The sequence below is a fragment of the Electrona antarctica genome, assembly GCF_951216825.1.
Source record: "Electrona antarctica genome assembly, chromosome: 24".
In the NCBI taxonomy this organism is placed as follows: domain Eukaryota; kingdom Metazoa; phylum Chordata; class Actinopteri; order Myctophiformes; family Myctophidae; genus Electrona; species Electrona antarctica.
The window spans coordinates 20,907,761-20,935,280 of record NC_136803.1 but is presented as its reverse complement, the minus strand read 5'-3'; the positions used below and the strand labels follow the sequence as shown (position 1 = coordinate 20,935,280).

General features: G+C 48.1%; 1 protein-coding gene across 1 annotated transcript in view; it reads right to left on the bottom strand.

Moving 5' to 3' along the window:
• Positions 1–27,520, bottom strand: part of LOC306917572 (cilia- and flagella-associated protein 47-like) — an 89,025-nt gene that overhangs the window by 17,161 nt on the left and 44,344 nt on the right. The window contains exons 26-30 of the mRNA XM_079495868.1: positions 26,381–26,570; positions 25,900–26,137; positions 25,440–25,563; positions 24,207–24,325; positions 442–542 (exon numbers count right to left, since the gene is read on the bottom strand). Coding sequence (XP_079351994.1) covers positions 442–542; positions 24,207–24,325; positions 25,440–25,563; positions 25,900–26,137; positions 26,381–26,570 — 772 coding nt within the window. The remainder of the gene's footprint in view (positions 1–441; positions 543–24,206; positions 24,326–25,439; positions 25,564–25,899; positions 26,138–26,380; positions 26,571–27,520) is intronic.

Below are 27,520 nucleotides of genomic sequence, written 5' to 3'. Positions count from 1 at the left end.
GCGAGCCTTCAGGGGAGCGTGTCACCGTGCAGAATGCTGCTTCAGCCGACTCAGCGCCGTTCGAGTTCCGTCATTAAAGAATCGTACCTCACATCCCCCCCAAGTCAACAGGTGCCCCACGGGTCACGTACATGTTGATGTTTGGTCAAACACGTCCCAAGCCGTCACCCGTTGACCGTCTTGGGAGTGAGAATGCGTCTTGATGTTTGGTCAAACACGTCCCAAGCCATCACCCGTTGACCGTCTTGGGAGTGAAAATGCGTTGGGGTGTGTGTGTGTGTGTGTGTGTGTGTGTTTGTGCTTAGTCAAATTCTGCACACCAGTGTCGTGGACTGTGAATGACAGATTTAAAAGCACGTTGCGATTGCAACACCTGCGCAACACAAAGAATAAATAAGGCTTCATGTGCATTATGTGTGTGTGTGTGTGTCTGTGTAGTACCTGTCTTGAGAATGATCTGCTGCTGGGAGCGGTGCAAGGCCATGTATGGCCATACGGTCAACAGACAGTTGTCTGCCGTAGCACAGACTGCCACTTGAAACCTGGAGAGAAACACAAACGGTGTGAGAGAGAGTTCAAGTCGATACATCAATATAAGTAGACGATACGGTACTTGACACGGTGTGAAAACAGGGGGGGGGGGGGGGGGGGGCGCCAGTAAACCTAGACCACTGGGTACTTGGTGGTGCGTCTTGGAAACTCTGGTGACGCGAGGTCGATTAGATGCGTCTTCTCTTAAATCTAGGGGCACGCACATGCACCGTTCTATTCCGTCCCTGCGCGTGCACGTCAAAAAATTACTGGTACCACGGCGTGGTAGTGGTACTACGTCCTACGAGCATGACACCACTGTCCGGGCCCCTCCTACGTCTCACCAGGTCCACTCTTGCTCTCACCAGGTCCAGTACCTGTGCGTTGCACCAGACACTTCATTAAGGAGTGGTGGATTCTCGAGCCGCAATAGTTCTGCAGGCTCCACCTGGCCCATGATGGTGCAGCAGGCTCCACTTGCGGCTTGAATGGCCCTCCTAAAGGCCTCAACGTTGGTTTGTTGGGCTTCTTCCTCACGGAAGACACAGGCTGGGGCACCAACCCATACTGCTCCCGTCACCAGACTATTCCTGGTTGTCACGAACAAACAATGTTTGCTTTCGCCATCTTTGTTGAAGAAGAGTCTGGGCCGTTATGTTTTAGTCTTACTAGAATTACTAACAGTTTCTAAATCTTAAATTTAGATTTAGTCTGGCTGTTATATGCCAGGCCTGCATGGCCCTTTAAGGGGGTGGGTCTTGGGAGTCAACGTGATGATGTGTGCTGAACGTAAATGTGCCGGTGCGGATGTTATACAAGGAGATGAAATGTACACAGTTGTAACGAGAGGATAATAAATAAATACAGTAAGAAAGAGAGAAATACAGAAAAGCAGATTGTATGAAGTGTTGTACCACCTGACCTTCAATGATATAATAAAACGACCGTTCTCTACCAAGAAGTTGTTGGACTGTTAAGTTACCACAACGAGCCACTTTCCATGCAGAGCTGTCAACCGCGGGTTGAAGCTGCGGAGGGAAAACGGTAACATGGCGTATTAACCTCTGAGGTTAATGGAGGTCAAATGCTTAAAGTGTGATTACCTTTGAGGGGATTAAGCATGTTTACTTACACCCATTGGTGTCAAACCAATTAATGTCAAAGTCAGGCCATGGTCTGATTTTGACTCTAAATGGCTCATTGTGTCTATGCCCTTATTGCCCTGGAGTATCTATCCCCTGTGATTGAGAGCAATTTGGAGGTTTAGGATTCAATGGCTTCTAAAGTTTGATTTGGTTTCTCCCCTGTTTTCCATTTTAATTATTGTCTCCACCAGGCCGAAGGCATGGGGAGAGAGTATGTTTTGCAACGATGAACCTCTGCCCCAAATTTTCCAGAGCGGCCTGTTATAGCGCCACCATCCTGATTGGCTAACATTGGCTTTAAAAGTTTACAGGATTGGCACGTTTTGACCAAAAAGCCTCAAATCATGAACGCAGCGTGCAATTTACGTGAAATCTTTCACAGATATTCCTACTAGGCTGAGGAATATATCCCACCCTTTTCACATTGGCCTGTTATAGCGCCACCAGGAGGCCGACTTTTGTAAAACACATTTTCTGATATTACTCCTCCATATTTTGTCCAAAAATCCTGCAAATCGTTACACAGTATCTCTATAGTCATGTGCTCAACACAGATCTCTCCGATTTTTCATATTACATCCTAATTGGCTAACATTGGCTTTCCAAGTTTACAGGATTGGCCCGTTTTGAACAAAAAGCCTAAAATCATATACGCAGCGTGCAATTTACGTAAAATCTTTCAGACGTTCCTACTATGCTGAGGAATATATCCCACCCTTTTCACATTGGCCTGTTATAGCGCCACCAACAGGTGGATTTTTGCACATTTTTGGAACAAAATGCCTCAAATCATCCAATTACCATCATCATCTTTAGTTTGCTATGTACAAGGTATTCTTTCAAATTTTTGTTCTTCCTATATGCTGGTATAATTTTGTATTCGTTTAGTAGGCCATCCGTTCTATTCGCAAAGTTTTTCTATTTTCTATTTATTATGAAATTTGGGCCTTTTTTCATGTGCTAGACACATATTTGATTGGAATTTATCTATGGTGTGTGTAGAAAATTCCCCATAGCTTAATTTATTTGCCTTATTTTGTACAGGCCTATTTTGGGCAACCTCTAGTCATTCTATAGGACCCAGTTTTCAACTCTAGCTCAGGCATCTGTTGGGGCACTCCCTAATGCAACAGGACCCCAGTTTTGTGACTGTGCAGTTCTAAACTGCAGCTGCACAGACTAACCTGACCAACAGAATGTGTTCTTGAGGAAGTAAGGCAATTATTTGTGTATAAAGTACAATATAGATTCATGTTGTAACAGTTCATTGTGAAAGATAACCTCTACATGTTGTCTAAAAAGTTCGTTTTTGGGCATTAATTCATATGCTAATTTATGTGGCTAAGCTAACAGGAATTACCTTGTGGTTATTAGCATCTTAAGCTAGCCTTCTGCTTTCAGTAAAAGCTTTATTTACCATAAGCATGTACTTTGTGCAGTGTTCACTTGATAACTTGACATCAATTTCATGTACTTTGTATGTGGTTCATAGTGTGTGCTAAATTAACTAGACATGTTCCTATTCATTTACACAACAATTTAGCAAAGAACCAGCTGTACTCATTTGTCATTAATTTCCCTAATATTCCCATGTATTTCTGTTACTGTATTGCAGATACCATTCATTCATTGAGTCATTCATTCATTTCACCATCCATGTCTGTCAATCAACTAAATCAACTTCATATAAAACCATAAAAGCCAACACTGTGTCAACCTTCTTCATGCTCTCTGAATGGAGCCCCGTGGTGGGCATAGCATCAACCCCCCTAAGTTTATACACGCCTCCACTAGGCTAGTAATATTTTACATGGTCCTTCGAGCCGGATGCTTCACTCACCACGGCGAGATGACACAGGAGTGTGACTCAAGGAGGATCCCATCCCATCTACTACCGTATCAGGTCAACATTCATCATTCCTTACTGCCACCCCCAGTCCCTATCGGCATTCAGGCGAGAGTGCATGGGGACACCCCGATCACCAGCACAGCACTGATGTGGCCAATCAGTGGGCAAGCCGAGCTTGCCTCGACTGCAGACCAGTATTCAGCTGTGCCAACGTATCTCAGTGGGCAGTATGGACCGGACCCCCTACACGGTTTCAACCAACAGATGGCGTATCCTAGAAATCACATCGATACCTTGGGTCCCCTAGCGCACACACAGGTGTACCAGCAGCACCCAGCATACCAGCAGCACCATGCGCCAGCCTCACCGGAGCTGGTATACCAGCAGCACCCAGCATACCAGCAGCACCATGCGCCAGCCTCACCGGAGCTGGCATACCAGCAGCACCCAGCATACCGGCAGCACCATGCGCCATCTCCGCAACAGCTGGCGTACCAGCAGCACCAAACACCAGCTACCCCGCAGCTGGCCTACCAGCACAACCAGCCTCCAGTTACCGCACAGCTGGTCTACCAGCAGCACCCAGCGCCAGCTTCACCTCACCCGGTGTACCATCAGCATCCGACACCGCAACCGGTGTACCACCAGCAGCATCCGACACCTCCGTTGTACCAGCAGCAGCATCAGACACCTCCGTTGTACCAGCAGCCTCCGACACCTCCGGTGTACCAGCAGCAACCTCCGACACCTCCAGTGTACCACCAGCAGCCTCCGACACCTCCAGTGTACCAGCAGCCTCCGACACCTCCAGTGTACCAGCAGCCTCCGACACCTCCAGTGTACCAGCAGCAACCTCTGACACCTCCAGTGTACCACCAGCAGCCTCCGACACCTCCAGTGTACCAGCAGCCTCCGACACCTCCAGTGTACCAGCAGCAACCTCTGACAACTCCAGTGTACCACCAGCAGCCTCCGACACCTCCAGTGTACCAGCAGCCTCCGACACCTCCAGTGTACCAGCAGCAACCTCTGACAACTCCAGTGTACCACCAGCAGCCTCCGACACCTCCAGTGTACCAGCAGCCTCCGACACCTCCAGTGTACCAGCAGCCTCCGACACCTCCAGTGTACCAGCAGCCACCTCTGACACCTCCAGTGTACCAGCAGCCACCTCTGACACCTCCAGTGTACCAGCAGCAACCTCCGACACCTCCGTTGTACCAGCAGCCTCCGTCAACTCCACTGCAGTCTGTGTACCAGCAGCCTCCGACACCGCAGCCGGCATACCAGCAACCTTCGACACCACAGCAGGTGTACCAGCAGCTTCCGATGCCACCTCCTCCGCAGCCAGCGTACCAGCAGCCTCCGACGCCTCCTTCACTGCAGCCAGCGTACCAGCAGCCTACGACGCCTCTCTCACTGCAGCCAGCGTACCAGCAGCCTACGACGCCTCTCTCACTGCAGCCAGCGTACCAGCAGCCTACGACGCCTCCTTCACTGCAGCCAGCGTACCAGCAGCCTACGACGCCTCTCTCACTGCAGCCAGCGTACCAGCAGCCTCCGATGCCCCCTTCACTGCAGCCAGCGTACCAGCAGCCTACGACGCCTCTCTCACTTCAGCCAGCGTACCAGCAGACTATGACGCCTCCCTCACTGCAGCCAGCGTAACAGCAGCCTCCGACGCCTCCTTCACTGCAGCCAGCGTACCAGCATTCTACGACGCCTCCTTCACTGCAGCCAGCGTACCAGCAGCCTACGACGCCTCTCTCACTGCAGCCAGCGTACCAGCAGCCTGCGACGCCTCCTTCACTGCAGCCAGCGTACCAGCAGCCTGCGACGCCTCCTTCACTGCAGCCAGCGTACCAGCAGCCTATGACGCCTCCTTCACTGCAGCCAGCGTACCAGCAGCCTCCGACGCCTCTCTCACTGCAGCCAGTGTACAAGCAGCCTACGACGCCTCTCTCACTGCAGCCAGCGTACCAGCAGCCTACGATGCCTCCTTCACTGCAGCCAGCGTACCAGCAGCCTCCGACGCCTCTCTCACTGCAGCCAGCGTACCAGCGGCCTTTGTTACCAACCACAGAGCAGCCAGCATACCAGCAGGACCCGATGCCAGCTTCCCAGCCAACGTACCAGCTGCATCCGGCGCCAGTCTCCCAGTCAATGCCAGCTTCCCAGCTGACGTTTCAGCCACACCTGACACCAGACTCTCGGCCAACGCCGCAGCTGATGCCAGTATCCCAGCCGACGCCTGCATCCAAGCAGACCTCTCGGCTACTTCCAGCACCAGCCATAGCACGCTCAGCGTACATGCTGCACCCAACGCCAGCCGTAGCACAACCAGTCTTCAAACGGTACCAGCCGACAGCTTCCACACCGCAAGCCTTCCAGCAGCACCAGGTGACGGCCTCAATGCCACCAGATTCATCCTGCCCTGACATCAGGCAGTTAACCTCAGACACAAACCTGACGAGTCCCTCTCAGTCTCTTCACGGGGCGGCAGCCTCGGATCCAAACCTGCCCAAGACCAACCCAGACTACCAGACAACACCAGCCGCTACATCGAATAACTGCCAAAGTGATTGCTTCCCCAACAAGGCCATAGCTTTTACCAACGGAAGATCGGGATGGCACTTCAACCATCTTGTCACCCATGAACCAGAGTCCTTCTCTCACTCAAGTCAAGACCCTGTCTTCGATGAACTGTTTCACCAGTACTGGGGCCTGCGCGGGAGACAAGCCATAAACAATGGAGCATGGCCGATCATACCGGCCATGGCAGACCTACCTCCAGTCAACGTTCTGTACCAGCCCCCATTCTTCTCCACCGACGTGGAGAGGGATCTCCAGCACAAACAGTTACCAATGAGCAGAGATGGAGGACTGCATCTGCTCGCACCCGATGACCCTACTCTTAGGACGGCTTGCCGTACCAGAGGGGACCGCTAAGAGACCGGTGCAGCTGGGGGAATTTTTCCTCTTTACATATTAGCCCTGCTAATCTGGGGGCGGCTGTAGAAAATTCCCCATAGCTTAATTTATTTGCCTTATTTTGTACAGGCCTATTTTGGGCATCCTCTAGTCATTCTATAGGACCCAGTTTTCAACTCTAGCTCAGGCATCTGTTGGGGCACTCCCTAATGCAACAGGACCCCAGTTTTGTGACTGTGCAGTTCTAAACTGCAGCTGCACAGACTAACCTGACCAACAGAATGTGTTCTTGAGGAAGTAAGGCAATTATTTGTGTATAAAGTACAATATAGATTCATGTTGTAACAGTTCATTGTGAAAGATAACCTCTACATGTTGTCTAAAAAGTTCGTTTTTGGGCATTAATTCATATGCTAATTTATGTGGCTAAGCTAACAGGAATTACCTTGTGGTTATTAGCATCTTAAGCTAGCCTTCTGCTTTCAGTAAAAGCTTTATTTACCATAAGCATGTACTTTGTGCAGTGTTCACTTGATAACTTGACATCAATTTCATGTACTTTGTATGTGGTTCATAGTGTGTGCTAAATTAACTAGACATGTTCCTATTCATTTACACAACAATTTAGCAAAGAACCAGCTGTACTCATTTGTCATTCATTTCCCTAATATTCCCATGTATTTCTGTTACTGTATTGCAGATACCATTCATTCATTGAGTCATTCATTCATTTCACCATCCATGTCTGTCAATCAACTAAATCAACTTCATATAAAACCATAAAAGCCAACACTGTGTCAACCTTCTTCATGCTCTCTGAATGGAGCCCCGTGGTGGGCATAGCATCAACCCCCCTAAGTTTATACACGCCTCCACTAGGCTAGTAATATTTTACAGTGTGTGTTTAGTATATTAATACATTCTTGAAAGTCCTCTTTGGTGTGTTCCCAAATACCAAATGTCAAAAATCTATAGTAATGTGTTCCCACAGAGTCATGTAAATATTTGCATAGGAGGGGGCAAACTTTTCCCCCATGGCTGTGCCTTTGGTTTGGAGATAGAATTTCTTGTTACATTCAAAATCATTTTTGGTCAGATTTAGGTTCAATAGTTCCAGTAGTTCTGCGTCAGGGCGTTTCCTGTCTGGATATTTATTGAAGACTTCCTTCACTGCCTGCAATCCCGCTTCTGTTTCGATGTTTGTGTACAAACTATCTATATCGATTGAAAATAAAAATGCATTTTGTGGTACAGTTATGGCCTTGATTTTATTAACAAAGTCCTTGATATAGCTAGGATGTTTTATAGACAGGAAGTGTTCAATATATTCAGCTGTTTGGTACGTTTCACTACCACAGTCAGAGACAATAGGTCTCCCTGCTGGAGACTTACGTTGTGACCAGGCTTTTCTTTTCGCAGATAAGTTAGCCTGGGACCGAGGCTAGTCAGAGACAATAGGTCTCCCTGCTGGAATCTCGTATGATGAAAATAAATGTATGCATTGGCCGGGAATCGAACCCGGGCCTCCCGCGTGGCAGGCGAGAATTCTACCACTGAACCACCAATGCAATGGTGCTAAGTTTAGGGAGTGGGGGAGGGGTGATTTGTTGGGAGTGCAAGTCAGTAGCTACTTGGGACTGGACTTGTGCTTTCTGATGCTCAAGCATTTGATACCCATATTTGGAGGTCTGTCTGGCTGTGTCCTGTTTTTGCCCATATATGGATAGACAGGGGGTTCAGGATGTGTTCAATATATTCAGCTGTTTGGCACGTTTCACTACCACAGTCAGAGACCACCCTGGGCAAGACCTACACTGTAAAGACTATCATTTGGGAGGAAGTTGCTGGATTTTAGCGGAAATGACGTTGATGCTTTACAAATGAGTTTACATTCTCCACGAATGAAACAATTGTTGCGATTGGTCAGGAAAATATCGTATCCGGTGGAAATACGTCTGACCGATGTTCCGGAGGATACATCCGCCGATAGCTTCTCTGCCTTACGTTGTGACCAGGCTTTTCTTTTCGCAGATAAGTTAGCCTGGGACCAAGGCTAGTCAGAGACAATAGGTCTCCCTGCTGGAATCTCGTATGATGAAAATAAATGTATGCATTGGCCGGGAATCGAACCCGGGCCTCCCGCGTGGCAGGCGAGAATTCTACCACTGAACCACCAATGCAACGGTGCTAAGTTTAGGGAGTGGGGGAGGGGTGATTTGTTGGGAGTGCAAGTCTCAAGAGTAGCTACTTGGGGCTGGACTTGTGCTTTCTGATGCTCTGATGCTCAAGCATTTGATACCCATATTTGGAGGTCTGTCTGGCTGTGTCTTATTTTTGCCCATATATGGATAGACAGGGGGTTCAGGAAGTGTTCAATATATTCAGCAGTTTGGCACGTTTCACTACCACAGTCAGAGACCACCCTGGGCAAGACCTACGCTGTAAAGACTATCATTTGGGCGGAAGTTGCAGGATTTTAACGGAAATGACGTTGATGCAAATGAGTTTACATTCTCCACGAATGAAACAATTGTTGCGATTGGTCAGGAAAATATCGTATCCGGGGGAATTACGTCTGACGGATGTTCCGGAGGATACATCTGCCGATAGCTTCTCTGCCTTACGTTGTGAACAGGCTTTTCTTTTCGCAGATAAGTTAGCCTGGGACCAAGGCTAGTCAGAGACAATAGGTGTCGTGTTATTTATGGATATGCGAGATGTATTTTCAGAAATTGGGGTAGAAAATATATTGGATTATGGGGTCTAAATGTATTTCCAAAGAAGAGAGAATTACAGCTCATTTGTGGGGTGAGGAGAGCCTGGGAGGTCATAAATGCCAGGCCCCTTCCTTGCTGGGGGGTTGGCTGCTTGTCAGCATTCCAGTTGTGAAGGGTCTATAGTTTGTGACACCTCCCAGAGCAGTGTCAACTCACACAAGTAGAACATGGCAATGTGGAATAAGTAACTTTAATCTTTAATTCCTCTTCAATTGTTTAAATGTGTTCTAATAACCTATTATATATTGGGTTGGTAAGAAGCCTAAATAATAATACCTGTAATAGTCAGTTTAATCTAGCCTAAGGTCAGCAGTGCAGCACAGGAAGATGGCTGCACTGGTAACCTCTCTCTAGCCGCTGCCACACCATCAAAAGAGCTGCGCACGTTCTCGGCTGCGCGTAGCTTAAAGCTTGAGTTTTTAGACAGCTGGTGGATGGAAATTAAGCTCCACCTCCGCCGAATACTTGCGCGACGGCCAGATTCCCGGAAACGCTCTCCTCCGCTCAAGTCTTCGGCGGAGGTGGAGCTTAATTTCCATCCACCAGCTGTCTAAAAACTCAAGCTTTAAGCTGCGCGCAGCTTAAGAAGTGCGCAGCTTAAGAAAGTTTTGCGCTCAGGTGTGGAGACGGTGTCTCAGAGAGAAAGGCAGGAAGTATGGTCTGGGTTCCCATTGGCTTACAGTGTTAGCATGGAGGTGTGACTTCAGTCAGAGCCTACTGTAACTATTCTGTGTAGCACAATATTAGACCAGATTCACCAATACCAACGAACGTGACACATGAAGCAGGCAGATGGCAGCGGTGCGTATAAATGCTATATATAATTGTGCATTATTCATAATTGATGTAATATGATGTTTAGATTGTAACCAAGTGTTATCTGTGTTTCTTTTCTCCCGATCATTTGATTAATTACCATTTAATTAATGATAATGTAGATTTAAAACCACATAGTGTCACTTAGTGACACATACTTAGTGATACACATATCACTGAACTAAGTCTGAAAACCATCAAGGAAGCTAAGCTTTACCAAGATCCGATAGTTACCGAGACGGGGCTGATTCTGGGACGGTTTAGAGTGTTTAAATGATAGCTAGAATTCCTACCGACAGATCAGGATAGAACCAGACCAATTAGGACAGACAAGCTCCAGGGTACTGAAGTCATCTTGTGTTGGGGGAAGTGTGAACAGAACGTGTGAATGTATGTTGTATGTGTTTATGATTAATATGAATTAATAAAAAACCCTATAAAAAGCACGTTTGAGTTCATGCTAGATAAGCTATTATTGGAACATTTAGTGCACAACTGTGCGTATTAGTCTCTTTAATCTGCTTGCTCTCGGCTGGTCGGAGCCCAGGCATACCATCGCCAAATAACCAAACAGTTTTAAACCGTGGCCGGGCGATTTGAAACATAATATAGCCTAAACCGAGACCGTTTAGACATATTAGTTTCAAAATCGTTACCGCGTTTAAAGAAAGTTGTACTGTGCATTGGGATCAGTGCACAGTTAGAATAGAGTTAAACTGCGACAGTTTAACCATAGTCAGTTTTAACCATAGTCCCACTAAAGTGCCTTGTTTAAAACAGAAAGTTGTGCCGTGCACTGGGATCAGTGCACAGTGTTAATTTGTTGTTTCCGGAGCGACTCATTTTAAAACAGAAGTCTGTTTAAACCGAAGCCGGTTAAAATCCGACCGTTTAAACAGACGGTTTTAATTCGTAGCCAGGCTGATCTAAAAACTACAATTAGTTTTCATCCGAGTAGTCTGACAGATTAAAACGAATTACAGTTTTGAATTATGACCGGGCTGTTTAAACTTATAAACAGTGTAAATCGGTGTAGTCACTACAGTGACCCCAATTTATAACAAAGATAAATTACCGTGTGTTGGGACCAACACACAGAGTTGAATTATACCACACTAACAACCACAAGATTAAATCAGACAGAATTGTGGCCGAGAGACGGCGCCCAGTTTGATTGTGGAGTCTAGTGTGGCTTTATTCAACTGAAATTTGAGCCGTGTGCGGAAGACAGCACATGTGTATTCGATGCCGCAGTTTTTAGTATCCACGAAATCAAACTCAGTGCCGTGACGGCATTCCGTTTGATTACTAAATAATAAATGCGACACCGTTAAACTGTTTTCATGTGGGTATGGGTCCACGTGAAGGCAACAGTTAAAACCGTGAGCCACAGAAGTGACTGCGGGTTTAACAAATAGTTTGGTAGTCATTGATCGATTAGGGCAGAGTTCTAATCGGCGGTCAGTTTAGGAAACTGGTTATGAAGACTATTTGTAACCAAACATAAAGTTTTAATTGACACCGGTTGTTTAAAACAAAAGAGGTGCTTTTATACTAACCACAATAAAAGTATTTTCCTGCTGTGTGCTGTGTCAGCACGAAGGAGCAGCATTTTAGTGCATGTGAGGGGGGGGTAAATTCCTCATTCCCACTGCAGAGTGCCCACTGCAGAGTGACCATAGTCATGCAGGGGGATTTTTTTTTGGATCAGTCTGTCAGTCACTCAGTGACAGGGGGACTGGTTTAATGATAAATGTTTAGAACAGAATAGAGTTTTAAACTCAGCGTTAAGCGCGATGTAATTGTATTACAATCGATAATGTTTAACGCTGCAAGCGTGCTTTGAAAGTGCGCATTAAGGAAGGGCGTGTCTATAATAACTGTTGCGTGACGCATCTAGCAAAACCTGTGACAGGTTTACATTATGCTATAGAGTTTGACCGCCCGCGGCCAATATAAATCTAGTAGTGACTACTGAAAATAAGGTTTATTTGGTGAAATGGTTATGTACAAGAATAACATAGAGTGTTACTCATAACTGTTCGCAACAAGACGAGGGACTTGTCTAGATTTAGTTGCATGCTTATTGCTCTGTGACTGAGGTCAAGGGAAATAAGAGACCGACCGCGTTGTGAGATTGCGCCCGGGAAAATAGGCACAGTGACTGTGTCAGAAGTCCGCTAATTAAAGCTGGGCGAAAACTAACCATTTACTTGAGTGAATGAATGAGTGTGAAGTCAATTAACCACTAACCCTGCCTCACTTACTTACTTACATACTGTTTGTTAGGGGGAGGAGGGGGTAAGAATGGCTTCTTTAAATGAGCGAAATGAGCTAAGAAGCTCGAAGGCGCAGGCTATTTTTAATAGTACGACCTATAGGGTAGAGCTTTGCATAGACAAGGGTTCATCCAGTGAGATAACTGAAAGTTTTGCTGTGCTGGACAGGGTGATGGACGATGTAATAGACGCATCGATAGATTACGAGATGATCCTTCAGGAGCAAAACCAGGATATGCTTGCACACATAGAAAATGTAGTACTGAATTTATGTATTAAACAGTACAACAGAGAAAGATACCGAGTAATCAGGGCTGCTATCTGTCAGGAGAAAGACAGGGTAGCCAGAGGTGTCATAAACACAGCAGGGTGCCACCAGATAGGCCTCTGTGAGTTTCCTGCAGAGAGCAGGAACAACGGAGCCCCAGAGGGGCGAGGAGAGCAGCCCACATCCCTTCCCCGCTCAGAGTAGGGGGGCGTGCTCAAGCCCGCAGCAGAAGCAGCGCCGTGGGGAGACGGATGTGACATCACGGACCCATTCACCAGCGCAGAAACGCCGGACACGGTGCCAGCGGGGACCTAGACAGGCCCAGAGGGGCGAAGAGACGGATCCGCTACCAGCCATCCGGGCTGGGAGCAGATGGAGCCTGTCACAACGGAGGAGCAGCCTGGTGCTTGCAGTAACCATGCAGGGCAGCCAGAGCCCTCTACACCAACCCTCAGTCCGGATCCTAGCAGGCCAAGTGCGGCTACGGACAGAGCTGAGGGAACCAAGGAGAACCTCGCCAAAGTCCCACAGCCTTCAGCAGAGAGGGACATCGAGGTGGAGAACCACGCGACAGTTCCGCAGCCTTCGACAGAGGAGGATTCGCCGAACAACGAAGTTGGATCGACAGAACCGGCAGCAGCAGCAGAGCAGCTGTCAACAGGAGCGGAAGAGGTGAGCATCTTTCCAGGAACGCAGAACCTGGACGCTGCCTACGCCTCACCGTTCATCAGAGCCATGCCGACGGCAAACGTCGTGGGCAAGGCCGACAGGTCATCGAACCTCATCACCACAGAAACGCCGAGCGTGATTGGTGGCATTACCGGTGCCATCATAAGTCTACGCGTTCAACAGGCGGTGGGGGAGGAGCATGACGCAAACACCAGGCACCCTGGGGTGGCCCTCTTGAGGGGTGGCAAATCGGGAATGGCAAAGTCCAGTTTGGTAAAGAAAACTCCGGCTGGACAACCGCCAAAAAAGCACCAGACCGCAGTGTCGACACATTTGTTGTGCCGATTCTGCAAAGCGGCTGAGAAGAAGGCCAAGAAGGCCACGATAGCTCCTGTCTTGTTAGATCCTAAGAAAGGAAAAAGATGGGAGTGGATGAACGCTTTCATGCCAGCGAGATCAGAGCTGGGTCAGAAAGAGTAGCATGTGAAATGCTTTCTCTACCCATTTGTTCCTACACCGCAGGGAACATTGGGGCTTCAGTGACAATCAGATGTCACACACAGCACACACACACACGCACGCACACGCACACACACACACACACACTCTCACACGAGATGTGTGTCTGATCTGTGCATATAAATGTGATGATGTATGTGGGTTCATTATATCTGTACTATACAACAAGTTACAGGTAAATGGATTTAATTTGTGCCAATTAAGTCCTTATGGACAAATGTGAAAGAATTCTGGTAAAATTATTACGTTTCCTTCGATTGGGGGGGGGGACGCTTTCTCTCAAAGTGCAAGTGGGTTTTGTGCCTGAGCGCGTGTGCGCGCACGCACAAACTAACACACACACACGAGCACAAAAGACTGCATGTGTGAAAGACACATAATGTGGTTGGATGTTGCAAGGATTTGCAATTTTCAATTGGGTTGCTTTTGTTAAAGTCAAATTAAAAAATCCAAAAAGTTAAGTCAAATGACACCAAGTTGAAATGCAAAATCGATTATTTGTTCAATCACAATTTGAAGTAACTAACAAAGAGGTAGCAAAATACTAAAACAGGTTTTGTGATCATGTTAGTTAACTAAGCCCATCCTGTAAGCAAAAAGTCATTTACAGAAAAGGGTGAGCACGGGAGGTCATGTTTTCTTAAAGATAAGCTTAAACAGACTGTGTAAGAAACTGTCTTCTTCCTCAAAACTTGTCTGTTAAGGGGGATGTTTAGATAGTAATCTAAACCTCTGTCCGGGCAAACAGCCATACAATTAAACGGACAGAGGTGACCAACAGTTCATGTCAGTTAGGTGACCCCTAACTGACATGACAGAAACAGCATCTCTCCAAAAGTGGAGGTGCACCGAAGCATCACATTATTACAAGTATTACATAAGTTTGATTAGCTGTAACTGAATTTAATACTTAAGGGTGCGTTGGGATCATTACAAAAATGTCCACGATATCGACGCATGTAAACCTTTTATTATTTTCATTTTTATTGATTTATGCAGTTAATGTGTTGTGTTTTATTTGAATGTGTTTTTTAAAGTTGTATAACGTTATAACTTCAGTATGTGGATCCAGTATTATTTAGCAGGTTCCGAAATTACCCAAATATCAAAAAATATTTTTTCCGAAAAAATAATAATATCAAAAATAATCTTTCCGATTATGAAAAATTAATATCCATATCAATTTTCATAATCTGACGTGAGGGGTGTCGTGTTATTTATGGATATGCGAGATGTATTCTCAGAAATTGGGGTAGAAAATATATTGGATTATGGGGTCTAAATGTATTTCCAAAGAAGAGAGAATTACAGCTCATTTGTGGGGTGAGGAGAGCCTGGGAGGTCATAAATGCCAGGCCCCTTCCTTGCTGGGGGGTTGGCTGCTTGTCAGCATTCCAGTTGTGAAGGGTCTATAGTTTGTGACACCTCCCAGAGCAGTGTCAACTCACACAAGTAGAACATGGCAATGTGGAATAAGTAACTTTAATCTTTAATTCCTCTTCAATTGTTTAAATGTGTTCTAATAACCTATTATATATTGGGTTGGTAAGAAGCCTAAATAATAATACCTGTAATAGTCTAACAGTTTAATCTAGCCTAAGGTCAGCAGTGCAGCACAGGAAGATGGCTGCACTGGTAACCTCTCTCTCAGAGAGAAAGGCAGGAAGTATGGTCTGGGTTCCCATTGGCTTACAGTGTTAGCATGGAGGTGTGACTTCAGTCAGAGCCTACTGTAACTATTCTGTGTAGCACAATATTAGACCAGATTCACCAATACCAACGAACGTGACACATGAAGCAGGCAGATGGCAGCGGTGCGTATAAATGCTATATATAATTGTGCATTATTCATAATTGATGTAATATGATGTTTAGATTGTAACCAAGTGTTATCTGTGTTTCTTGTCTCCCGATCATTTGATTAATTACCATTTAATTAATGATAATGTAGATTTAAAACCACATAGTGTCACTTAGTGACACATACTTAGTGATACACATATCACTGAACTAAGTCTGAAAACCATCAAGGAAGCTAAGCTTTACCAAGATCCGATAGTTACCGAGACGGGGATGATTCTGGGACGGTTTAGAGTGTTTAAATGATAGCTAGAATTCCTACCGACAGAGCAGGATAGAACCAGACCAATTAGGACAGACAAGCTCCAGGGTACTGAAGTCATCTTGTGTTGGGGGAAGTGTGAACAGAACGTGTGAATGTATGTTGTATGTGTTTATGATTAATATGAATTAATAAAAAACCCTATAAAAAGCACGTTTGAGTTCATGCTAGATTGCTATTATTGGAACATTTAGTTCACAACTGTGCGTATTAGTCTCTTTAATCTGCTTGCTCTCGGCTGGTCGGAGCCCAGGCATATCATCGCCAAATAACCGAACAATAGGTCTCCCTGCTGGAATCTCTTATGATGATGAAAATAAATGTATGCATTGGCCGGGAATCGAACCCGGGCCTCCCGCGTGGCAGGCGAGAATTCTACCACTGAACCACCAATGCAATGGTGCTAAGTTTAGGGAGTGGGGGAGGGGTGATTTGTTGGGAGTGCAAGTCTCAAGAGTAGCTACTTGGGGCTGGACTTGAGCTTTCTGATGCTCTGATGCTCAAGCATTTGATACCCATATTTGGAGGTCTGTCTGGCTGTGTCCTATTTTTGCCCATATATGGATAGACAGGGGGTTCAGGAAGTGTTCAATATATTCAGCTGTTTGGCACCTTTCACTACCACAGTCAGAGACCACCCTGGGCAAGACCTACGCTGTAAAGACTATCATTTAGGAGGAAGTTGCGGGATTTTAGCGGAAATGACGTTGATGCTTTACAAATGAGTTTACATTCTCCGCGAATGAAACAATTGTTGCGATTGGTCAGGAAAATATTGTATCCGGGGGAAATACGTCTGACCGATGTTCCGGAGGATACATCCGCCGATAGCTTCTCTGCCTTAGGTTGTGACCAGGCTTTTCTTTTCGCAGATAAGTTAGCCTGGGATCGAGGCTAGTCAGAGACAATAGGTCTCCCTGCTGGAATCTCGTATGATGAAAATAAATGGATGCATTGGCCGGGAATCGAACCCGGGCCTCCCGCGTGGCAGGCGAGAATTCTACCACTGAACCACCAATGCAATGGTGCTAAATTTAGGGAGTGGGGGAGGGGTGATTTGTTGGGAGTGCAAGTCAGTAGCTACATGGGACTGGACTTGTGCTTTCTGATGCTCAAGCATTTGATACCCATATTTGGAGGTCTGTCTGGCTGTGTCCTGTTTTTGCCCATATATGGATAGACAGGGGGTTCAGGAAGTGTTCAATATATTCAGCTGTTTGGAACGTTTCACTACCACAGTCAGAGACCACCCTGGGCAAGACCTACGCTGTAAAGACTATCATTTGGGGTGGAAGTTGCGGGATTTTAACGGAAATGGCGTTGATGCTTTACAAATGAGTTTACATTCTCCGCGAATGAAACAATTGTTGCGATTGGTCAGGAAAATATCGTATCCGGGGGAAATACGTCTGACGGATGTTCCGGAGGATACATCCGCCGATAGCTTCTCTGCCTTACGTTGTGACCAGGCTTTTCTTTTCGCAGATAAGTTAGCCTGGGACCAAGGCTAGTCAGAGACAATAGGTCTCCCTGCTGGAATCTCGTATGATGAAAATAAATGTATGCATTGGCCGGGAATCGAACACGGGCCTCCCTCGTGGCAGGCGAGAATTCTACCACTGAACCACCAATGCAACGGTGCTAAGTTTAGGGAGTGGGGGAGGGGTGATTTGTTGGGAGTGCAAGTCTCAAGAGTAGCTACTTGGGGCTGGACTTGTGCTTTCTGATGCTCTGATGCTCAAGCATTTGATACCCATATTTGGAGGTCTGTCTGGCTGTGTCTTATTTTTGCCCATATATGGATAGACAGGGGGTTCAGGAAGTGTTCAATATATTCAGCAGTTTGGCACGTTTCACTACCACAGTCAGAGACCACCCTGGGCAAGACCTACGCTGTAAAGACTATCATTTGGGCGGAAGTTGCAGGATTTTAACGGAAATGACGTTGATGCAAATGAGTTTACATTCTCCACGAATGAAACAATTGTTGCGATTGGTCAGGAAAATATCGTATCCGGGGGAATTACGTCTGACGGATGTTCCGGAGGATACATCCGCCGATAGCTTCTCTGCCTTACGTTGTGACCAGGCTTTTCTTTTCGCAGATAAGTTAGCCTGGGACCGAGGCTAGTCAGAGACAATAGGTCTCCCTGCTGGAATCTCGTATGATGAAAATAAATGGATGCATTGGCCGGGAATCGAACCCGGGCCTCCCGCGTGGCAGGCGAGAATTCTACCACTGAACCACCAATGCAATGGTGCTAAATTTAGGGAGTGGGGGAGGGGTGATTTGTTGGGAGTGCAAGTCAGTAGCTACATGGGACTGGACTTGTGCTTTCTGATGCTCAAGCATTTGATACCCATATTTGGAGGTCTGTCTGGCTGTGTCCTGTTTTTGCCCATATATGGATAGACAGGGGGTTCAGGAAGTGTTTAATATATTCAGCTGTTTGGAACGTTTCACTACCACAGTCAGAGACCACCCTGGGCAAGACCTACGCTGTAAAGACTATCATTTGGGGTGGAAGTTGCGGGATTTTAACGGAAATGGCGTTGATGCTTTACAAATGAGTTTACATTCTCCGCGAATGAAACAATTGTTGCGATTGGTCAGGAAAATATCGTATCCGGGGGAATTACGTCTGACGGATGTTCCGGAGGATACATCCGCCGATAGCTTCTCTGCCTTACGTTGTGACCAGGCTTTTCTTTTCGCAGATAAGTTAGCCTGGGACCGAGGCTAGTCAGAGACAATAGGTCTCCCTGCTGGAATCTCGTATGATGAAAATAAATGGATGCATTGGCCGGGAATCGAACCCGGGCCTCCCGCGTGGCAGGCGAGAATTCTACCACTGAACCACCAATGCAATGGTGCTAAATTTAGGGAGTGGGGGAGGGGTGATTTGTTGGGAGTGCAAGTCAGTAGCTACATGGGACTGGACTTGTGCTTTCTGATGCTCAAGCATTTGATACCCATATTTGGAGGTCTGTCTGGCTGTGTCCTGTTTTTGCCCATATATGGATAGACAGGGGGTTCAGGAAGTGTTTAATATATTCAGCTGTTTGGAACGTTTCACTACCACAGTCAGAGACCACCCTGGGCAAGACCTACGCTGTAAAGACTATCATTTGGGGTGGAAGTTGCGGGATTTTAACGGAAATGGCGTTGATGCTTTACAAATGAGTTTACATTCTCCGCGAATGAAACAATTGTTGCGATTGGTCAGGAAAATATCGTATCCGGGGGAAATACGTCTGACGGATGTTCCGGAGGATACATCCGCCGATAGCTTCTCTGCCTTACGTTGTGACCAGGCTTTTCTTTTCGCAGATAAGTTAGCCTGGGACCGAGGCTAGTCAGAGACAATAGGTCTCCCTGCTGGAATCTCGTATGATGAAAATAAATGGATGCATTGGCCGGGAATCGAACCCGGGCCTCCCGCGTGGCAGGCGAGAATTCTACCACTGAACCACCAATGCAATGGTGCTAAGTTTAGGGAGTGGGGGAGGGGTGATTTGTTGGGAGTGCAAGTCTCAAGAGTAGCTACTTGGGGCTGGACTTGTGCTTTCTGATGCTCAAGCATTTGATACCCATATTTGGAGGTCTGTCTGGCTGTGTCTTATTGTTGCCCATATATGGATAGACAGGGGGTTCAGGAAGTGTTCAATATATTCAGCAGTTTGGCACGTTTCACTACCACAGTCAGAGACCACCGTGGGCAAGACCTACGCTGTAAAGACTATCATTTGGGCGGAAGTTGGGGGATTTTAACGGAAATTACGTTGATGCTTTACAAATGAGTTTACATTCTCCACGAATGAAACAATTGTTGCGATTGGTCAGGAAAATATTGTATCCGGGGGAAATACGTCTGACGGATGTTCCGGAGGATACATCCGCCGATAGCTTCTCTGCCTTACGTTGTGAACAGGCTTTTCTTTTCGCAGATAAGTTAGCCTGGGACCAAGGCTAGTCAGAGACAATAGGTCTCCCTGCTGGAATCTCTTATGATGAAAATAAATGGATGCATTGGCCGGGAATCGAACCCGGGCCTCCCGCGTGGCAGGCGAGAATTCTACCACTGAACCACCAATGCAATGGTGCTGAGTTTAGGGAGTGGGGGAGGGGTGATTTGTTGGGAGTGCAAGTCTCAAGAGTAGCTACTTGGGGCTGGACTTGTGCTTTCTGATGCTCAAGCATTTGATACCCATATTTGGAGGTCTGTCTGGCTCTGTCTTATTTTTGCCCATATATGGATAGACAGGGGGTTCAGGAAGTGTTCAATATATTCAGCTGTTTGGTACGTTTCACTACCACAGTCAGAGACCACCCTGGGCAAGACCTACGCTGTAAAGACTATCATTTGGGCAGAAGTTGCGGGATTTTAACGGAAATGGCGTTGATGCTTTACAAATGAGTTTACATTCTCCACGAATGAAACAATTGTTGCGATTGGTCAGGAAAATATCGTATCCGGGGGAAATACGTCTGACGGATGTTCCGGAGGATACACCCGCCGATAGCTTCTCTGCCGTACGTTGTGAACAGGCTTTTCTTTTCGCAGATAAGTTAGCCTGGGACCGAGGCTAGTCAGAGACAATAGGTCTCCCTGCTGGAATCTCTTATGATGATGAAAATAAATGTATGCATTGGCCGGGAATCGAACCCGGGCCTCCCGCGTGGCAGGCGAGAATTCTACCACTGAACCACCAATGCAATGGTGCTAAGATTCGTGAGTGGGGGAGGGGTGATTTGTTGGGAGTGCAAGTCTCAAGAGTAGCTACTTGGGGCTGGACTTGTGCTTTCTAATGCTCAAGCATTTGATACCCATATTTGGAGGTCTGTCTGGCTGTGTCCTATTTTTGCCCATATATGGATAGACAGGGGGTTCAGGAAGTGTTCAATATATTCAGCTGTTTGGTATGTTTCACTACCACAGTCAGAGACAATAGGTCTCCCTGCTGGAATCTCATATGATGATGAAAATAAATGTATGCATTGGCCGGGAATCGAACCCGGGCCTCCCGCGTGGCAGGCGAGAATTCTACCACTGAACCACCAATGCAATGGTACTAAGTTTAGGGAGTGGGGGAGGGGTGATTTGTTGGGAGTGCAAGTCTCAGTAGCTACTTGGGACTGGACTACTTTAGCCTGGTATCCAGCCTGCTTCGCTACGTTCGGCGGATTTTTTTTTCTCTCTTCGCTTATCAGTCTGGAAAGCCTCCCATTGGGAGGTTTTGCAGAACTACACTAGAACTACATATGTTACGTAGTCAACGTCGTTGCTGATTGGATGTTGTTCCAACGAATGAGAGTAGCGTTAGGCAACCTACGTCATCAGCCAGCGTCACCCTCCATGCTGGAATCTCATATGATGATGAAAATAAATGTATGCATTGGCCGGGAATCGAACCCAGGCCTCCCGCGTGGCAGGCGAGAATTCTACCACTGAACCACCAATGCAATGGTACTAAGTTTAGGGAGTGGGGGAGGGGTGATTTGTTGGGAGTGCAAGTCTCAGTAGCTACTTGGGACTGGACTACTTTAGCCTGGTATCCAGCCTGCTTCGCTACGTTCGGCGGATTTTTTTTTCTCTCTTCGCTTATCAGTCTGGAAAGCCTCCCATTGGGAGGTTTTGCAGAACTACACTAGAACTACATATGTTACGTAGTCAACGTCGTTGCTGATTGGATGTTGTTCCAACGAATGAGAGTAGCGTTAGGCAACCTACGTCATCAGCCAGCGCCACCCTCCATGCTTTTCACACTGTTGTAGCTGCACTTTGCTATGACGTCTCACTGGTGCTTTGTCCCGCCCCGCACCACAGACCAATCAGAAGCCACGTTAGGTTTCGAAGCTTTTGGCATGTCCCGCCTCCCTTGGAGATAGGAGGCTTTCCAGACTGATAAGCGAAGAGAGAAAAAAAAATCCGCCGAACGTAGCGAAGCAGGCTGGATACCAGGCTAGGACTACTTGGGACTGGACTCAAGTATTTGATACCCATATTTGGAGGTCTGTCTGGCTGTGTCCTAGGCTATTTATGCCCATATATGGAGATAACTGTCTGTGTCCCTTCAATGATAATATAATAGAGGTCGCTGTATCTGTCACACAGGACATCATCACCAGTCACTCAAACCAAAGGTGATCGGGTTTACAGCTCGCCCAAGGATGCACACGCAGATTAGACACACCAACGATACCGACATGCGGAAACAACAGTCAGACATGTGGTCGAACTTGCTTGCGGTTAGGTTGTCGGTCTAATGACAGTTGGACCATAAAGATCGATAACTATGCTACTACGTGCAAGTGTTTCCCCTTGTCTTCTGCAATGCTTCTGAGGTTAATTGAAAGGATAATGAAAAAGTGAATGCATGCATTGGCCGGGAATCGAACCCGGGCCTCCCGCGTGGCAGGCGAGAATTCTACCACTGAACCACCAATGCAATTGTGCTGCTTTTAGGATATTTAAAGATTATCACTTTGTCACCTAGTCATCTATGACACCAATCATCCCCATATATGGGCAAAAACCGGAGACAGACAGACACGCTGGGGGGGGGGGGGGGGGTGGCCTGAGCACGGTGGCGTGCTGTACGGCGAGGAGGTGGGAAAGGCTCTGGGTGGGCGGGAGGAGAGAGGCGGCGAGCCTGGCGCCGGCGGGGCTCTAAGTGGGCGGGGCGGAGGAGAGAGAGGTGAGCGGCGGCGAGCCTGGCGCCGGGGGGGCTCTGGGTGGGCGGGGCGGAGGAGAGAGGTGAGCGGCGATGAGCATGGCACTGGGGGGGCTCTGGGTGGGCCGGGCGGAGTAGAGAGGTGAGCGGCGGTGAGCATGGCACCGGGGGGACTCTGGGTGGGCGGGAGGAGGAGAGAGAGGCGAGCGGTGGCGAGCCGCTGGATGGGCGGGAGGTGGTGAGAGATGGGAAGCCTGGCGCCGAGGGGGACCTGCCTAAGCAGGTGATGGGGGTGGGGGGGAGGGGCGGTCCCTGCGAGGCATTTGCTGCCGAGGAGGGGGTGCCTGACTGGCGGGAGGTGAGGGGCGTTCGCCCGCCAGGCAACGCAGAGGAGGAAGAGGATGGGGAGGAGTGGGGAGAGCGCTTACAAGCCGGTTGCCGAGAGCGACTGGGGCGAGTGGGCGTAGAGGGGGAAGGGGAGATGGCGTGGTCCTGGTGCGTGTGGGGTCGGACTGGGCCGGGGGGAGGGTGGGAGGGGTAGGTGGAGTGGCGTTGAACTTGAGGAGAGGCAGGAGGCGCTTGCTGACCTGTGGGAAGAAAACGGGAGGAGGGAGGGGGGTTGGAAGAGGGCGAGGTGCGTTGCCGGCGTGCTTGTGGGGGGGAGGGGTGTTTGGAAGAGGGTGAGACGCGGAGTGCCTGCCTGAGTGCGGGGGGAGCAGGTTGGAAGTGGGCGGCCTCGTGAGGTGGGGGAGGGAGGAGGGGGAATGGGGAGTTGGAAGTGGGCGGGTCGCGTTACCACGTCCGCCAGCAGGTTGGTAGACGATGCGTGCGCTGGCCGGCGTGCAGGTGAGGGAGGGGGGAGGAGGGAAGTGGGCCGGGGCACGTGTCTGCTGCTGTGAAGCTGGAAGAGGCTGGTGGGCGGAGTCGGTGGAACATGTGGCCCGGGTGGGCGGGGCCGCACGGTCCCGGAACTTCCAGACCCACAGGAACACACCCAGGGTGCCGGCCCTGTTCCGGCGAGCCGCCCCGCGTCCGAAACGGTTGAGAAATTATAGAGTTACCGTGTGGGGGTCCGGAACATCCAGACCCCCAGGAATGCGCCCAGGGGGCCGGGCCGGTTCCGGCGAGTCGCCCCGTGTGTGTGTGTGTGTGTGTGTGTGTGTGTGTGTGTGTGTGCAACAGTGACACTTGGTTGTAAAAACAAACCAAACACTATGTTCGTGCTCGGACAGACCAAGCCAGGGACCCAGGGACCCAGCCAGGGACCCAGCAAGGGACAGACACACATAGCTCTTTAATGAAGTGGTGGTTGCATCACTAAAAATAAGTTGGCAATAAGGAGACGCTTGGCGAAACTCACTCACGGCTGTGTTAGTTCCAGACCACTTAGGTAGTAAGAACAGGTAAGTGACGGTTCACAGGTGTATTTATACTGTGGTGATTGTGACAGGGATTGATAATGAAAGGCAGGTGATGTTGATAAGGAGGGAGTGAGCGGGGAGTGGACGTGATAAGCAGAAGGAGGAGTATCTACATAGCAGTATTGATACTTTTGCTTTTACTTTTAAGTATAAAAATAATAGTAGTAATTAGTAGTACTTTTTCCACCACTGATTGCATGTCACCTGTTGTGGAGGTGGTCTCTGAAGGTGATGCTGGTGCAGACGGACACAGGGACAGGTGAGCAGAGGGACACCGTGCACACCAGAGACCATGCCGCCGCTTCCTGTGGTGACTTCTGGTCCTGGAGGGGACATACAGTAAGGTTATTATATTTAACGAAAACTAATGAAATAGCGAAAACTAATGTTATTTAGTTTGTTAATGGAACTAAATAACTGTAATATAAAAACTACAAAAATCACACCCGTGTGAAGTGAGTGGTGTAACTCCGCGTCCGAAACGGTTGAGAAATGACAGAGTTACCGTGTGGGGGTCCCCAGGGATTCCCTGGAACATCCAGTCCCCTACGAATGCGCCCAGGGGGCCGGGCCGTTCCAGCAAGCCGTTTCCGGCGAGCCGCCCCGCGTCCGAAACGGTTGAGAAATTACAGTTACCGTGTGGGGGTCCCCAGGGGCCCCGGGGGGTCCCTGGAACATCCAGACCCCAGTAATGCGCCCAGGGGGCCGGGCCGTTTCTGTCAAGACACCCTGCGTCCGAAACGGTTGAGACATGACAGAGTTAGCGTGTGGGGGTCCCCAGGGTTCTCCGGGGGGTCCCTGGAACATCCAGACCCCAGGAATGCGCCCAGGGGGCCGGGCCATTTCCGGCGAGCCGCCCCGCGTCCAAAACGGTTGAGAAATGACACAGTTACCGTGTGGGGGTCCCCAGGGTTCTCCAGGGGGGTCCCTGGAACATCCAGACCCCAGACCCCATGGGGGCCGGGCCGTTTCCGGCGAGCCGGCCCGAAACGGTTGAGAAATGGCAGTTACCGTGTGGGGGTCCCCGGGGGGGGGGGGGGGGGGGTGTTGGGTCGCTGGAACATCCACATCCCTCTGAATGCGCCTAGGGGCCCGGGCCGTTTCTGGCAAGCCGCCCGCGTCCGAAACGGTTGAGAAATGGTGAAAACCAACCAAGCTATTTTCGTGCTCGGACAGACCCAGGGACAGACCCAGGGACACACATAGCTCTGTAATGGAGTGGTTGCACTACTCAAAAAACGATAACTAACTGAAACTGTATTGTGCAAAACGAACTAAAACGAACTGAATAGACAACATACCATTAGCTTTAGATGTTCTCGTTACCAACAGTAACTGAATATATAGTAGTTAGTTAGTGTTATAGTTATGGTAGTGTCCCTACCAATGTGTAAAACAAATACAACCTTCTTCAAAGTCTATATACAGGACCTGTACCTGGAGGTGGGTCGCGGTGGGCCCAGGGATGGTGTTGCCCCGGGGAAAGCTGACCGAGACAGGCTTCAACTTCCTTCCATTATCCACCTCCACTTCCTCCACCTCCACCAACACAATGGTCCCACTGGGGGGGGGGTGGGTGGAGAGAGAGAGAGAGAGAGAGAGAGAGAGAGAGAGAGAGAGAGAGAGAGAGAGAGAGAGAGAGAGAGAGAGAGAGAGAGAGCAATCAGGGTGTCAGGGGGTAGCACAGGGACTCACTTGTTTTGAACGACCTCAAAGAAACCAGAGGCGTAATTTCAGAAAGAAATGGCAAAAAGGTAAATCGATTGCGATGAAATCAGATTAATCTGCGAAAACAAGTTGGGGACAATATGCATTTAAAATAACTGAATTTAAGGTTAAATGTGATGCTCCAAATGACGCCCCTGAAAGAAACCCAATGGAGCGTGGGTCTTTGTACCTGGGATATCCGGAGGCCAACAGGGTGAGGGTGGCCGTAGTGCTTGTGTCCAGAGGCGTTGGTGTGAGCAGGAGGACTGGGGAGGGGACCATGGTCAGGGTAGGGCGGTGGAGTAAGATGGTGACATCCAGCTCCATGTAGGGGTGACGACGCGTCTCCGTACTTGTATCCCTCTCGCATCCCTCCTCCTCCTCCCCCACGTAGAGGGGCAGAGCCAGCCGGGTGACTCTGTCACACACTGACAATCCAATTGTGAATTAGTCATGCATTTAATAATAGCATTGATTAATACTAGCGCTGTTTCCTTAAAGATGGGGTGGCGTAATTTTTTTCCACAGCAACAGCTGTACTGTACTCTTAACTCACGCCAATCAAGTGTTTGGACATGTTTTTTTTTCCTTCTTTTCAGAATGGTGGGATGTGTGTCAGACATGACACGTAGACAAAGAAAGCAATGTTATCAACGCGTGTTTATAGTTACCTGTGCTGACAGCACTGGGCCTCAGGCTGACTGCCAGGCAGACAGACTGTCCAGCCTCCAGCCTCCCTGACGCTGGACACACCGTGATCACCTGCTCCTCTCTGCTGCCGTCCAACCACCAGCACACACCGTGTGAGGATGCAGTCTGCCAGCACACACTGTCTGCACACGCCGCCTTCAGCTCCACTGTCTGGGGAGGGAGAGAGAGAGAGATAGAGAGAAAGAGAGAGAGAGAGAGAGAGAGACCTCTGAGAAGCTGAAAAACGAGTATTTTCAGTATTGATGTATTTACACTTATGGCAGACAAGAGATGGGAAGACACTAAGCACATTTACTTAAGTACTGTACTGTACTACAATACAATACTGAGGTGTTTGCTTGAGTATTTCCAATTTCCAATACATTTACTTCTACTCAACTACATCTCAGATCCAAATATTGTACTTTTACTCCACTACATATATTTGAAAACTTTAGTTACAAGTTCCTTTGTAAATTTGGATTATAATTATTATTATTACAAAACCTACATTAATCACTTCAGCCCTATACAGCCATTTGAAAATAGCCTACAAGCAAACGCAAAGCAAGGCGGTTTGAGATCACAAGCTTTGAGATCTGCAATACACTGACACCACGCTAGACAGGAACGCCCAAAAACGTCACATCCGGTTTTAGCCTGGGGTAAGAATTTTCTATGGCTGCCAATGCAACTTGGTCCAATCCTTAATCACATACGGACAAACATCTATGCCGATGCTATCAAACTTGCGGAGGTAGCGTGCCTTGTCCACGGGCAACAGATCTTTCAACGTATGGCATTGCAAATACGTTTGATAATCGCTACTCTGCTCAATATTGTTTTGAAAATGCCGCAAATTGCATTGCAGTGAACGAGCGCAAATAACAACTTCCCCCGGGGGTGGGCGGAGTCACCGTTTGAGGCGCTGATTACGCGCCGTGGTGTCAGTGTATTTTCAAAAGATTATTTACATTTCAAAACATAAAATGGGGCATTCTGCACAATGAGTATTTTTGATGGATGAAGGAAAGATGAGAGAATTGAAGGAAGAAAGACAGAATAAAAGAAGGAAAGATTGAATTCTTATAGATGGAAATTGCTAGGAATAATGGAAATTA